Source organism: Miscanthus floridulus, chromosome 9 (genome assembly GCF_019320115.1).
Source record: "Miscanthus floridulus cultivar M001 chromosome 9, ASM1932011v1, whole genome shotgun sequence".
NCBI classification, from domain to species: domain Eukaryota; kingdom Viridiplantae; phylum Streptophyta; class Magnoliopsida; order Poales; family Poaceae; genus Miscanthus; species Miscanthus floridulus.
The window spans coordinates 47,733,563-47,746,356 of record NC_089588.1 but is presented as its reverse complement, the minus strand read 5'-3'; the positions used below and the strand labels follow the sequence as shown (position 1 = coordinate 47,746,356).

General features: G+C 41.6%; 1 protein-coding gene across 1 annotated transcript; it reads right to left on the bottom strand.

Moving 5' to 3' along the window:
• Nucleotides 1–871: 871 nt before the first annotated feature.
• LOC136479828 (uncharacterized) lies at nt 872–9,584 on the bottom strand. Its single transcript, XM_066477564.1, has 4 exons — nt 8,327–9,584; nt 6,318–7,189; nt 5,049–5,174; nt 872–991 (listed from the first exon to the last, which is right to left on the bottom strand). The coding sequence occupies exons 1-4, from the start codon at nt 9,582–9,584 to the stop codon at nt 872–874; spliced, it is 2,376 nt and encodes a 791-aa protein (XP_066333661.1).
• Between the last annotated feature and the right edge of the window lie 3,210 nt (nt 9,585–12,794).

Below are 12,794 nucleotides of genomic sequence, written 5' to 3'. Positions count from 1 at the left end.
CTACCCCCCACAGTGAGTGCGTGGCTCACTGCCGTCTTTGTGTTTGATGAAATGCCCCACCGTTCTCTAGCTGCTTGTGCAGTGAAAGCTCCGATCCACGGCATGCATCCGAGTGACAGTTCAATGCAAATCCTTTCGCAAATCTCCATGCTAATAACTGTATTGCTAATGGAAACAGAGATAAATGGTTCTGTATTGCTAATAACTGTAAAAAAGAGAAACAAGTATTGGTCATTGCACAATGCAAGTAATATAATAAAAAGACAGGAAATGTCATTCAGTAATGTTCCCAAATATTTAACAAAGGGGAGGACCCTATTATGATGAGATAAATAAAAACAAGAGCATATGCACAACCATGGAAAGAAATAATGTAGTACAACAAGAAGAACCTAGTTGCCTGGTAACTTTTTAGAATTTGGTTTGCTCTCTGGATAACCACTCCAAACTTGTCATGGAATTCTCCATGCTATCAGCATAAAGATGCATAATTATTAACTTATGCAAGATTACAAGTAATACATAGTCATGTAGCCTTGTGCATTAAACTAGGAATATTTTCCAACAATCCTATCTTATTATGAGTTTTTGCATGTCACTTTCCTGGGATAGTATGAGATGCATATTTGCCCCTACCAACCATGTAAGATTCAGATCAAAGTATCACTAACACAAAAAAAGACAGCTCCGGTAACTGACATAAGTCAAACTATTCTTAGTCAAATATAGAATGCACTCAAATGATAAAGGGTAGAGAAACAGGACTTACTGTAGCTTCTTTGGAGCCCATTACTACAATTGCTGAGCACTTATTCCTTGATTTCCTTGTCTTGATAACAATGTCTTCAACTTTGCCAAATTTCTAGAAGAGCTACTCCAGCTTTGCCGCATTGTACGAATCAGCACTCCCATCCCATGAAACCTTCAAGATCTTGCCCTTGTCTGTTTTCACCCCGTCCTGTTGGGTTCCACCCTTCTTATCTCCATGCACCTGTACACATAACCAAATTGTGGAAATTGTTAACCAATAAATATCAATGACTCTGTTGGACAACCTCTTGCTTAGCCTTAGCACGGACTAGATAGGTACAGCTACAACCAATTTCCCCTCTGATCAAACTACTCACCAATCGACTTGAAGAAATGAGATGCTTCAGGTGAACCATAATGTAAATGAGTCACAATTTAGGAATTTTCCTGACACCCAGGATCCAGAACATATTAATTTCTAATCCAATGAAATGGAAAAACAATAGCATGGCAAGACTGCATTCTATCCAATTCCCAGCCTCTTGCATATCTTAGCATGGACCAGATAGGTACAAGTACAACTACAACCAATTTCTAAAAGATTTGGGTCTTCTTACTTCTTAGCACTGTCGATTTAATCTAGAAATCGATGAGAATGAAATAAAGAAGCCGAGTAGATCAGACTTCACAGTTCTCTAGCTGTTTGTGTAGTGAAAGCTCCGATCCATGGCATGCATCCGAGTGACAGTTCAATGCAAATCCTTTCACAAATCTCATTCCTAGAGCTGATTATGAGTCACTTCAAGTTTCAAGCTTGTGCAAAAGCCAAGATAAAGAAAAGTTAATTGGACTGAGGCTAACTACAAGCAAATGAGGGTTGTTCAATCAGTATCAGGCAGGAAGAAACAATCATTATCAAAGAAGATTGGAATTTGGAAAGATGCTTACCAGCACTGATACTTGTGAAAGAACCTCGCGCCGATGATTAGAGGATTTATAGTGAGACTGAAGACTCTGAGACATCTCTAGGAGTATATCCAAAAGTCTTAAACTGGCTCTCTAAATCATCATTTGGTTTTTAATGAATAAAAATATTATATATATCTTTCCTACATCTAACAACTTTTCTTTATCTTGTATGCATTGTAGAGGGTTCAATGCACTTAGACTAAGGTTATGATGACTTAATATATTAATTGGACTGATGCTATGGTGATGTGCATTGATGATATAATCATAAGTTATAGTAACTATTACTGAGGCACATGAATAGTTATTTTCCAAACACTTCTATCTATGCAATGGTTGTGTGTTACTCATAAATATATTAAATTTTATAAGAATACATCATGTTTCAATGACAACCTAATTTACTTAAATGTATAAGCAACCATGGCATGGTATGTAGTGCATGTTGGTCACGTGCCTGGGATTTATTGAATCTGGGAAGATTGCTATGCTCAAGTCAATCACTATCCTGGTAATTTGCATAAAAAATACAACATAGAAGTTGAAGCTTTGAGGGTCTACTATAGTCATCCGGCCTACCTTGCAAACCATGGGCAACCGGCCTACTATGGTCCAATGAATGCAAACCATGGCCATCCACTGGCACTAGAGATTTAAGAGAAGCCACCCACCGGAGATGTGAAGATTAGGATAATTGCTCCTTGGTCTTAGAAAGATGTCATGCTTTTATTTATGGCTATGGTCATTGCTTTTCTTATTTGGAAGTTGATGTCGGCTTAGATTCATAGAACAGTAGGTGGACTTTGTTGTATGTGGTCAATCAAACAATGAATTTGTTCTAGGTGAACATATGCTATTATTTGACTTTGTTGTATGTGGACTTATTATTAGACTTTGCATTAAACATATTATATATATAATATGAACATATGCTATCAGTAGTTGTCCACAGCCAAAACTAACCATGATCGTGTCATAGACTTCACTCATCCTCGCCTGTTACCCCATCACTGAAGAACAGATCGGCAACAAGAAGCGGCTGATATCGTTGCGACGGGAGAGCTGCATGATCCGACAAACGGTGAAGGTGTCAATCAGGACGGTGAGAATGAGCAGCCATGGACCCCGTCCGACCTGCTCGATCTAGATCAAATTGACCAAGATGGCCAGGTAACTTTGGTATCATGTGACTATGTAGCCACACACGCTAATCAATTGAGAGGGTCATAGCTTACTTGGTGTCTCCAATAGGAGCCTCCATCGGCCGAGGAGGCAGAGGGTTTGGGTAGCAGGAAGGCTAGATCCAAGCGAGGCGTGTCAAAGATTCCTATGGTAGGAATGTACACTGGCACATCACTAAGTTCAATGAATTCGGGGATCCACTCTCACCACCAATAGCTTTGACCAAATACAAGACTATCCTCGGGTTACTTGTAAGGGACTTCATCCCGATTAGGTACAGGAAGTGGATTGGGAAAGATGATGACCCATGGACGGTTCCCGAAAGTGAGAAGGATTACATATGGGATATCAAGATCCTAGAGTATTTTACTTTCCTAATGGAGTATGACAAGGAGTTAGTCAAAAAAAGCAAAAGAAATCATGGGGACATGCTTCAAGAATTTCAAGGGGACATTGTACAAGAATTTTGTCCTCTAAAATAAAGAGCTAGATTTTAATGGTGGATAGTTTAGCAAGCAGAAGGACTTCTGGTAGGATTTTAAGGAATATAGGTTATCCGAGGAGTACTTAGAACTGAGCAGGAAGAATAAGGAGAACTCGTATAAAGCGATGAATCCTCATCATCTTGGCTCTCGTGGCTATGCCAAAAAGATGCTAGAATTTGAAGTAGAACTTGAAAAGATGGATCGCCTTACTAAGGAAGGCGTTCAGGTTGAGACCACCGATTGGGAGCCAAGATCGGTAATATATTGTATGGGGAGGAATGTACGCCACGCAGAGGACAGGAGCTTTAGCTCCACAAATCAACCCATGAGCAAACTCATCTAGAGGATCTTCCAGGTAACTGAGGAGGTGAGGCAAGGGACTCGCACTTCTAATAGGGAGAAAGACATGCTCACCCAAGCACTCAGAACCAAGGAGCACCCTGGTCGCTAATGCGCACACGCCTATGCAACGCGTGTAGCAAGTTGTGTGGCCCGATCTTCTCATAGGATCCGCGAACTTGATAACTTGTTGCTACGTGACCTGGTGAAGAGGCAGTGCACTGCGAGGCTGTCCACGCGACGAACTACCGAGACAATCACCCTTCCATGTACCGACGAAACAACCCACGCAATCACGCCCTATAGACGTGAAGGCACAAACTGGGTGAACCATAGTTCGGCATTCTACAACTCCCTCAGGAATCGAAAGAACAAGTATTGCAAGCCTCTCAAGACTCACGCATAAACAAAACTCCACGAGTTTGTGTATTCTGAATTCAGCCAATCAAGATCTAACCTTTCATTGTCTAGTACAAGATGTATATAGAGATAGGGACGTTCAACTTGGAGTAAATGGCAGCATGCGCATGCACCAGTGGATTTTGTGGCTGGTTCGCGCATCTTTTTAGCTTCTGATAGCAGTTACTAAAATGAGCATAACTCTTTATTGGGAAGTCCAAATAATGAGCTGTTTGATAGGCTGGAAAGTAGACTTGAAGACGCTTCCATCCACATATAGAACACCGTCTAACTCCTTGTATTCTGTCCGCGGTGATGCTTGGAATTCGTACCATGTATCAGTCATCTAGCTTCTGGTTGCATTTCCATGCAAAGGTGATGAACCACCATTTTATTCTTGCACACCATAGGCTTCTTGGTTCAAATGTCCAGAGGCTTGAATCCATCTTCATCCCATGCTGATTCATACACTCCATCATTCCTAAGGACATTGGAACAAGAACTCAAAAGCATAGGCTCATTCAACATAAACTAATTATTAAACATAAGGTTAGCGTTCACCTGAGAATGAATTTCCTTCTCCAATTGTTTAACTCTACTTCTTGTAATTGGACCAGCTATATCAAGTGGAGTTTCATTTGAAGATGAGTGAATGCTAGGAATGTCCTCATTAGCCTCCCCCTCTTGAGAAGGAGTCCTCCTCGACTCAGGCTCACCAACAAATGGAAGCAAGTCTTTGACATTGAATGTTGTACTCACATTGGAATATTCAGGTGGCAGCTCAATTTTGTAAGCATTATCATTTATCTTTTGGAGAACCTTGAACGGACCATCACCCCTAGGAGATAACTTAGTCTTGCGATGTTGAGGAAAACGATCCTTGCGTAGATGTAACCACACAAGATCTCCCGGCTAGAATGTAACCTTCTTCTTGCCTTTGTTCGCCTGCTTTGCATATTGTGCTGATTTCTTCTCGATATTTTGTTTTGTCTCATCATGTAGTTTTTTGATAAAGTCTGATCTCTTTGATGCATCCATGTTAACTTGTTCCTGCAATGGTAAAGGCAAAAGATCCATGGGAGTATGCAGTTTAAACCCATAAATAATTTCAAATGGACAAAAGTTTGTTGTGGAATGGACTGCCCTGTTATAAGCAAATTCAACATGTGGAAGGCAGTCTTCCTAGAGCTTCAAATTCTTTTTCAACATAGCACGCAACATGGTTGACAAGGTACGGTTGACAACTTCTGTTTGCCCATCTGTTTGTGGATGACAAGTGGTTGAAAATAACAACTTTGTGCCAAGCTTAGCCCACAATGTCTTCCAAAAGTAGCTGAGAAATTTTGTATCCCGGTCTAAAACAATAGTCTTTGGAACTCCATGTAAACGAACGATCTCCCTGAAAAACAAATCAGCAATGTGTGAAGCATCATCACTCTTATAACATGGGATAAAATGTGCCATTTTAGAAAAGCGATCTACAACAACATAAATAGAATCCCTCCCCCTTTGAGACCGAGGTAACCCCAGAACAAAGTCCATAGATATATCTTCCCAAGGTACATGTGGAATAGGTAATGGAGTATAGAAACCATGGGGATTGAGGCGGGACTTAGCTTTCAAGCAAACGATGCAGCACCCAACGTGCCGTTGGACATCACGTCGCATATGTGGCCAAAAGAAATGATCAGAGAGCATGTCCAATGTCTTTTTGACACCAAAATGACCAGCCAGTCCACCTGCATGTGCTTCCTACAAAAGAACTTGACGAATCGAACAAGCTGGAATGCATATTTTGTTAGTCCGAAACAAGAAGCCATCATGCACATAATATTTATCCCAACCTTTTCCATCAATGCAACGAGAGAAAGGTTTGTTAAAATCAGCATCAACAGCATAAAGTGTTTTAATGGATTCCAAACCAAGCACTTTTGTATCTAGTTGTGTAATCAATGCACATCTTCTAGACAAGGCATCGGCAACAATGTTATCTTTACCACGCTTATGTTTGACAACATAGGGAAACGTTTCAATGAACTCAACCCATTTAGCATGTCGACGGTTTAGCTTGCCTTGGCTTTTAAGATATTTCAATGCTTCATGATCAGAATGAATTACAAATTCTTTAGGTAACAAGTAATGGTGCCAAACTTCCAAAACGCAAACTAAGGCATAAAGCTCTTTGTCATAAACCGAATAATTCAGATGTGGACCATTTAGCTTTTCAGAAAAGTAGGCAACAGGTTTACCTTCTTGCAGCAGTACACCTCCTATGCCAATACCACTTGCATCACATTCGATCTCAAATGTCTTACCAAAATCAGGAAGTTGTAGCAGCGGTGCTTCATAAAGCTGTGTTTTCAGTGTGTGAAATGCTTGGTCTTCGACATGGCCCCACGTGAATGGAACATCCTTCTTTGTGAGATTGTTAAGGGGTGCAGCGAGGGTGCTAAAATTTTTGACAAAACACCTATAGAAACTTGCAAGACCATGAAAGCTTCGAACTTGGCTCACATTTACCGGTGTAGGCCAATCCTGTATTGCTTTAACATTCTCTTCATCAACCTGAATACCATCTGTGAAAACAACAAAGCCAAGGAAAACAACACGGTCTATGCAAAAGGTGCACTTAGCAATGTTGCCATACAATTTCTCTTCCCTCAAAACAGCAAGTACTTGACGGATATGATCAAGATGTTCATCAAATGATTTGCTATAGATCAGAATATCATCAAAATAAACAACTACAAACTTGCCAATGAAAGCTCGTAAAACATGGTTCATTAAGCGCATAAAAGTTGAAGGAGCATTTGTCAAGCCAAATGGCATCACAAGCCATTCATAGAGACCAATTTTAGTTTTGAACGCTGTTTTCAATTCATCACCAAGTTTCATGCGGATTTGATGATAGCCACTACGCAAATCAATCTTGGTGAAAATGATGGAACCACTCAATTCATCTAACATGTCATCAAGTCGTGGAATGGGATGTCGATATCGAACAGTTATAGCATTGATAGCATGACAATCAACACACATGCGCCAAGAGCCATCTTTCTTTGGAACTAAAAGAACGGGAACAGCACATGGTGATAAGGATTCACGAATATACCCTTTGTCTAAAAGCTCTTTTACCTGTCACTGAATTTCCTTTGTCTCTGTGGGATTGGTGCGGTAGGCTGGACGATTTGGAAGAGAAGCACCTGGTACCAAATCAATTTGATGCTCAATTCCACAGAGTGGAGGAAGTCCAGCTGGTATCTCATCGGGAAAAACATCTTCGAAGTCCTATAAGAGATCAAGAACAACACTAGGCAGCGATAAAGGTAAATCGTTAGTTGAAAGTAGGACCTCCTTGTGCAAGAGCACAAAGAATGGGGCTGTGGTGTTTCTCACTTCTCTCATATCACTCTTGCTCACAAAGAGATACTCAGTGTGGCATGGCTGTTTAGGATTGGCATGAGTCTTTATGTGGCTGGATGGGTTAGAACTCTCTCCCTTACTTGTGTTGGGGATCTCACTCAATTTTCTTTTGTCAGATTCCTCTCTTTTCTTTCGAGCCATATCTGAAGCATGTATCTCCTCTAGAGATAATGGAATAAGAACCACCTTCTTGTCATTGTGAATGAAAGTGTGTTTGTTAGACCATCCAAAATGCACCGAGTCCACATCAAATTGCTAGGGCCGACCAAGCAGCAAATGGCATGCTTGCATGGGGACAATATCACAATCCACCTCTCCATGATAATCACCAATGGAAAATGACAAACGAATCATGGCTGAAACCTTAACTGTCCCAGAATTATTCAACCATTGCATATGGTATGGATGTGGATGGCGACGTGGCTGCAAGCCAAGCTTCACAACAAGCAAAGCACTAACAATATTATTGCAGCTCCCACCATCTATGATGAAACGACACACTTGTCCTTTCACTTTGCATCTAGATTGAAACAAATTATGGCGTTGTCCTTGTTCAGCAGCAACAAATTGAGTGGAAAGAACTCGCCTCACCACCAAAGAAGGAGATGGTGTGTTCATTATAGAATGCGTCAAATTAGGAAAATCAGCAAGCAACTCATCAAAATCATCACTAGTAATCTCGTCGAAAGATGGAGAAACAACATCTTGTAATAGGTCATTGTGAGCAAAAGTTGGAATAGGTTGAATGGCTAAACAATTTAGACCTAGCTCAAATGTACCATCCTCTGCTGAATACTCACAAGTGTCAAGATTAAGATCTACAAATACATTGTTAAACTCGTCCTCCTCTTCACTTTGGGAATCATAAGAACCATCAGCAAGTGCAATAATAGTACGACGATTGGGACATTCAGCTTGCTTATGCCCATGACCACCACACTTAAAACACTCAATCTTGCTTGTCTTGCGTTGGGTGGCTGCAGTAGAAGAAGTGGGCTGACTTGAATTCACAGCTTTATGTTTCACATCCAATTGTTTGGAAGAAGTTGGAAGATATCTATTTGCTCCACGAGATGAAGATTTGGGCGTTGCAGCTCCTTGCTGTTGGAATTGAGGCATGACATCCCCTCGCTGTTGGGAATGACGCCATGAAGCATTGTATTTGTAAGACGTAGCAATTTGCCTTTCAGCCCTCTTTGCAAAATGAACCAACTCGGTGAGACATGTGTAGGTTGTCATATCCACTTTATCAGCAATGGGTTTATTGAGGCCAACTAGAAACTGAGCCATTGTGGATTCCTCACCTTCAGTTATCCCTGTACGAAGTACACACATTTCTAATTCTTGAAAATATTCATCAATAGTACGAGTACCTTGCACAAGATGTTTCAGCTTCAAATGTAGATCACGAGAGTAATATGCTGGAACAAAACGACGTCGCATTTCTCTCTTCATGTCTTCCCAAGTTATACGAACATGCCCAACTCTCTGATATTCAGTACGGACCTGATTCCACCAAGTTATGGCATAGCCTTTAAACTCAATGGCTGCAAGCTTTGCCTTCTTTTCAGCAGAGTATTCATACAAATCAAATATTTGTTCCACCTTGGTCTCCCATTCAAAATAAGCATCAGCATTCTCCTGTCCGCTGAAAGGGGGAATAGACACTTTCACGTTTCTTAAACCATCATCATTACGACGATGATGGCGGTCACGATAACCATGATGGCCACCACCATGTCGATGATCATCCATGTCAGACAACATATCATCATCACCATCATAATCTCTACCTCCAACTAGAACGCGCCGAGCACGACCAAAACCATGGTCAAACCCACCACGTCCATGTCCATGACCAGTGGCATGACGTGGTGCCTCGTTATCCTCATTGTCATCATCCTCATTTGGTGGTGGTTCTCTATGAGGCATGTTCAATTGGAGAGTTTGTAGTTGTTGCATCAAATCATTCATTTGTGTACGTAGCTCCTGGAATTCCTCCACCAAAACAGTGGCACCATCTCCACGTCCTGCCATATTAGTAGAGGGGAAAAAAAGGACAATATATATGTGGAATATATGTGGAATCACTCCCTCACCACTTGCTGAACAAGTTCTTTCTCTTCCTGGAAAAGTCAAGAACCGGGGCTGCAATCTGTAGTGGAAGAGTGAAGAGACTATGGTGCAACAGCTCACAGTGCTTTTAAGTGGAGCTTGGTGGGGTAATATGTAAATGGAATGCGCTGAAATGTAGTAATGCAAAATCGAATAATAATCCAAGAACTCAAGTCTAAGTTGCTGAATATAAAGGAAAAGATGCTCAAAGAAAGGAACAAGATGTAGGAAGTGGATAGATGAACACCAATTGCACCAACCGAAACTTGTTGCTGCCCAAACCCCTTTGTGGTGTGCTGAACACAATTCTCTTTTATTTCTTTTCTTTCCTTTTTTTTGAACAAGAACTTGTTGTTTTCAGTCCTTCTTTTGACCCATATACATCTTTTCTTTTAACCTTTGTGAGAAACGCAGCACAACTTTCAACTAAAGGGGCACATAAGGATCAACTAAGATGGACGGCGCAGCACAAAAACAAGAAACTCGGGTGGGGAATTTGTGGCGGGTAGAAAACAAGGGTGGAACGGGTGTTTTTTTTAGTTATATATATGCAGCAAGCAATGACGATTAGAACAAGGGTGGGATGGGTGGGTACATGCAGCAAGCGATTTGATGATTAGAACAATGATAACAACTAGAATGATGTGGAAAAGAAAAATTCAGCAACAAGACAAATCTTAAAGGATTAAAACTCGATAAAGCAAACTACAAAATCAGTAGCACGTATGAATTTGGGCTGTAGGTTTTCTTTTTTTGGCTATTAGTAGACAGTAGGTATATAAACTCTATCCTACCAAAAACAAGAACAATCCTAACGAGTAAACGGAGGCTCTGGTACCAGATGATGCACACACGCCTATGCAACGCGTGTAGCAAGTTGTGTGGCCTGATCTTCTCGTAGGATCTGCGAACTTGATAACTTGTCGCTGCGTGACCTGGTGAAGAGGCAGTGCACCGCGAGGCTATCCACGCGACGAACTACCGAGACAATCACCCTTCCACGTACCGACAAAATAGCCCACGCAATCACGCCCTATAGATGTGAAGGCACGAACTGGGTGAACCGTAGTTCGGCGTTCTACAACTCCCTCAGGAATCGAAAGAACAAGTGTTGCAAGCCTCTCAAGACTCACGCATAAACAAAACTCCACGAGTTTGTGTATTCTGAATTTAGCCAATCAAGATCTAACCTTTCATTATCTAGTACAAGATGTATATAGAGATAGGGACGTTCAACTTGGAGTAAATGGCAGCATGCGCATGCACCAGTGGATTTCGTGGCTGGTTCGCGCATTTTTTCAGCTTCTGATAGCAGTTACTAAAATGAGCATAACTCTTTATTGGGAAGTCCAAATAATGAGTTGTTTGATAGGCTAGAAAGGAGACTTGAAGACGCTTCCATCCACATATAGAACACCATCTAACTCCTTGTATTCTATCCGCGGTGATGCTTGGAATTCGTACCATGTATCAGTCATCTAGCTTCTGGTTGCATTTCCATGCAAAGGTGATGAACCACCATTTTATTCTTGCACACCATAGGCTTCTTGGTTCAAATGTCCAGAGGCTTGAATCCATCTTCATCCCATGCTGATTCATACACTCCATCATTCCTAAGGACATTGGAACAAGAACTCAAAAGCATAGGCTCATTCAACATAAACTGATTATTAAACATAAGGTTAGCGTTCACCTGAGAATGAATTTCCTTCTCCAATTGTTTAACTCTACTTCTTGTAATTGGACCAGCTATATCAAGTGGAGTTTCATTTGAAGATGAGTGAATGCTAGGAATGTCCTCATTAGTCGCACTAGAGGAACCGGTGTTGTTCCTTGGAAACTAGCATTCCCCCAAGAATCTAACACTTACCGGAGCCGCTTGAGGGGTACAGCGGATCAGGAGGCAGAGTATTTGAGGCGACTAAAAGAGAAGGAAGAAAGAATAGACGCACAGACTAAGGTGACTGTTGAAGCACGAGTGTAGCAAATTTTGTTGTCCAAGGGGTCAGGAGTACCACAAAACCCTACTCCTACTACCTTTAGCCCACAGTTTAGGGGTCGCAGCAACTGTGGATCGACCCCGCAAAACGAAGAAGATGTGAATGTGCCTCATCCGGTGGACAGCATCATTGAACCCGTCAATGTCAAGTTGTACATCCATCAGGAATGGATAAAGGACAAGGTGGCGCTCGGCCAGGCCTAGCCTACGGGGGACAAGACCATTAATGGCCGCCTAATTCCGTAGGGGTACGCTCACATCACCATTGACTGAATACTTGATAAGAAGTATAACAAGATACACATTGAGTACCCTATAGCGGAAGACATGCCAAAACTTGGTCATAACAAGGGCTCTCAAGTGGCCTAGTGCAAGCGCTTCATTAAGCTTGACCACCAATTGTCCTCTAATGAGGAGGACAACTATGAGTCTTCACCCACCCATGATGATCACTCACCATCTCCCAACAGCGATCACTCCCCTCCTCATCCCTTGCCATCACCCCTAAGAAGACAAAGGTCTCCTTTTATTCCTCCTCGTCCGACTCCATCTTCATCAACCCCAAGAAAAGAGAAGACTCCTCCTCCTCCATCTTCATGAGCCCTAGGAAAACAAAATTCTTGTCGTCATCCTCCTCCTCCTCCACCTCTGCCCAAAACAAGATCAAAGGCAACCTCGCAGTCGTAGAAAAGGTCATTGGATTCGGTTGCTAATGCTCCCAAAGTGGACCAACAAAAAAGAAAAAGGTCATTCAGTGGCAGCGTTACAAACTTGATGGATGGAAAATTTACAGCACACATCTCAAAGGAAGATTGTATTAGTTTCTTCAATCTCTGTGCCTCACTGCCTCCATTTTTGTTGAAGTCCGAATTCGAAAGGCAAACACAAAATCAGTACACTACAACAAGAGCCGATGAAATACACAATGAAGATTTAAGGAAGATATAGAAGTACATCGAAGACAACCCCGAATTAACCATGGAAGAGGCCGCGAACATCTATTATGATGTACATGGTACGGGAACACCGGCAATGAAGTATGAAAGGGGCAATCTTTTGGTTCCCGATCACAAGTATAAAAATTTGACAACATATATGAGCTAGTTGCATGAATATTACATCGCTCAAACAAC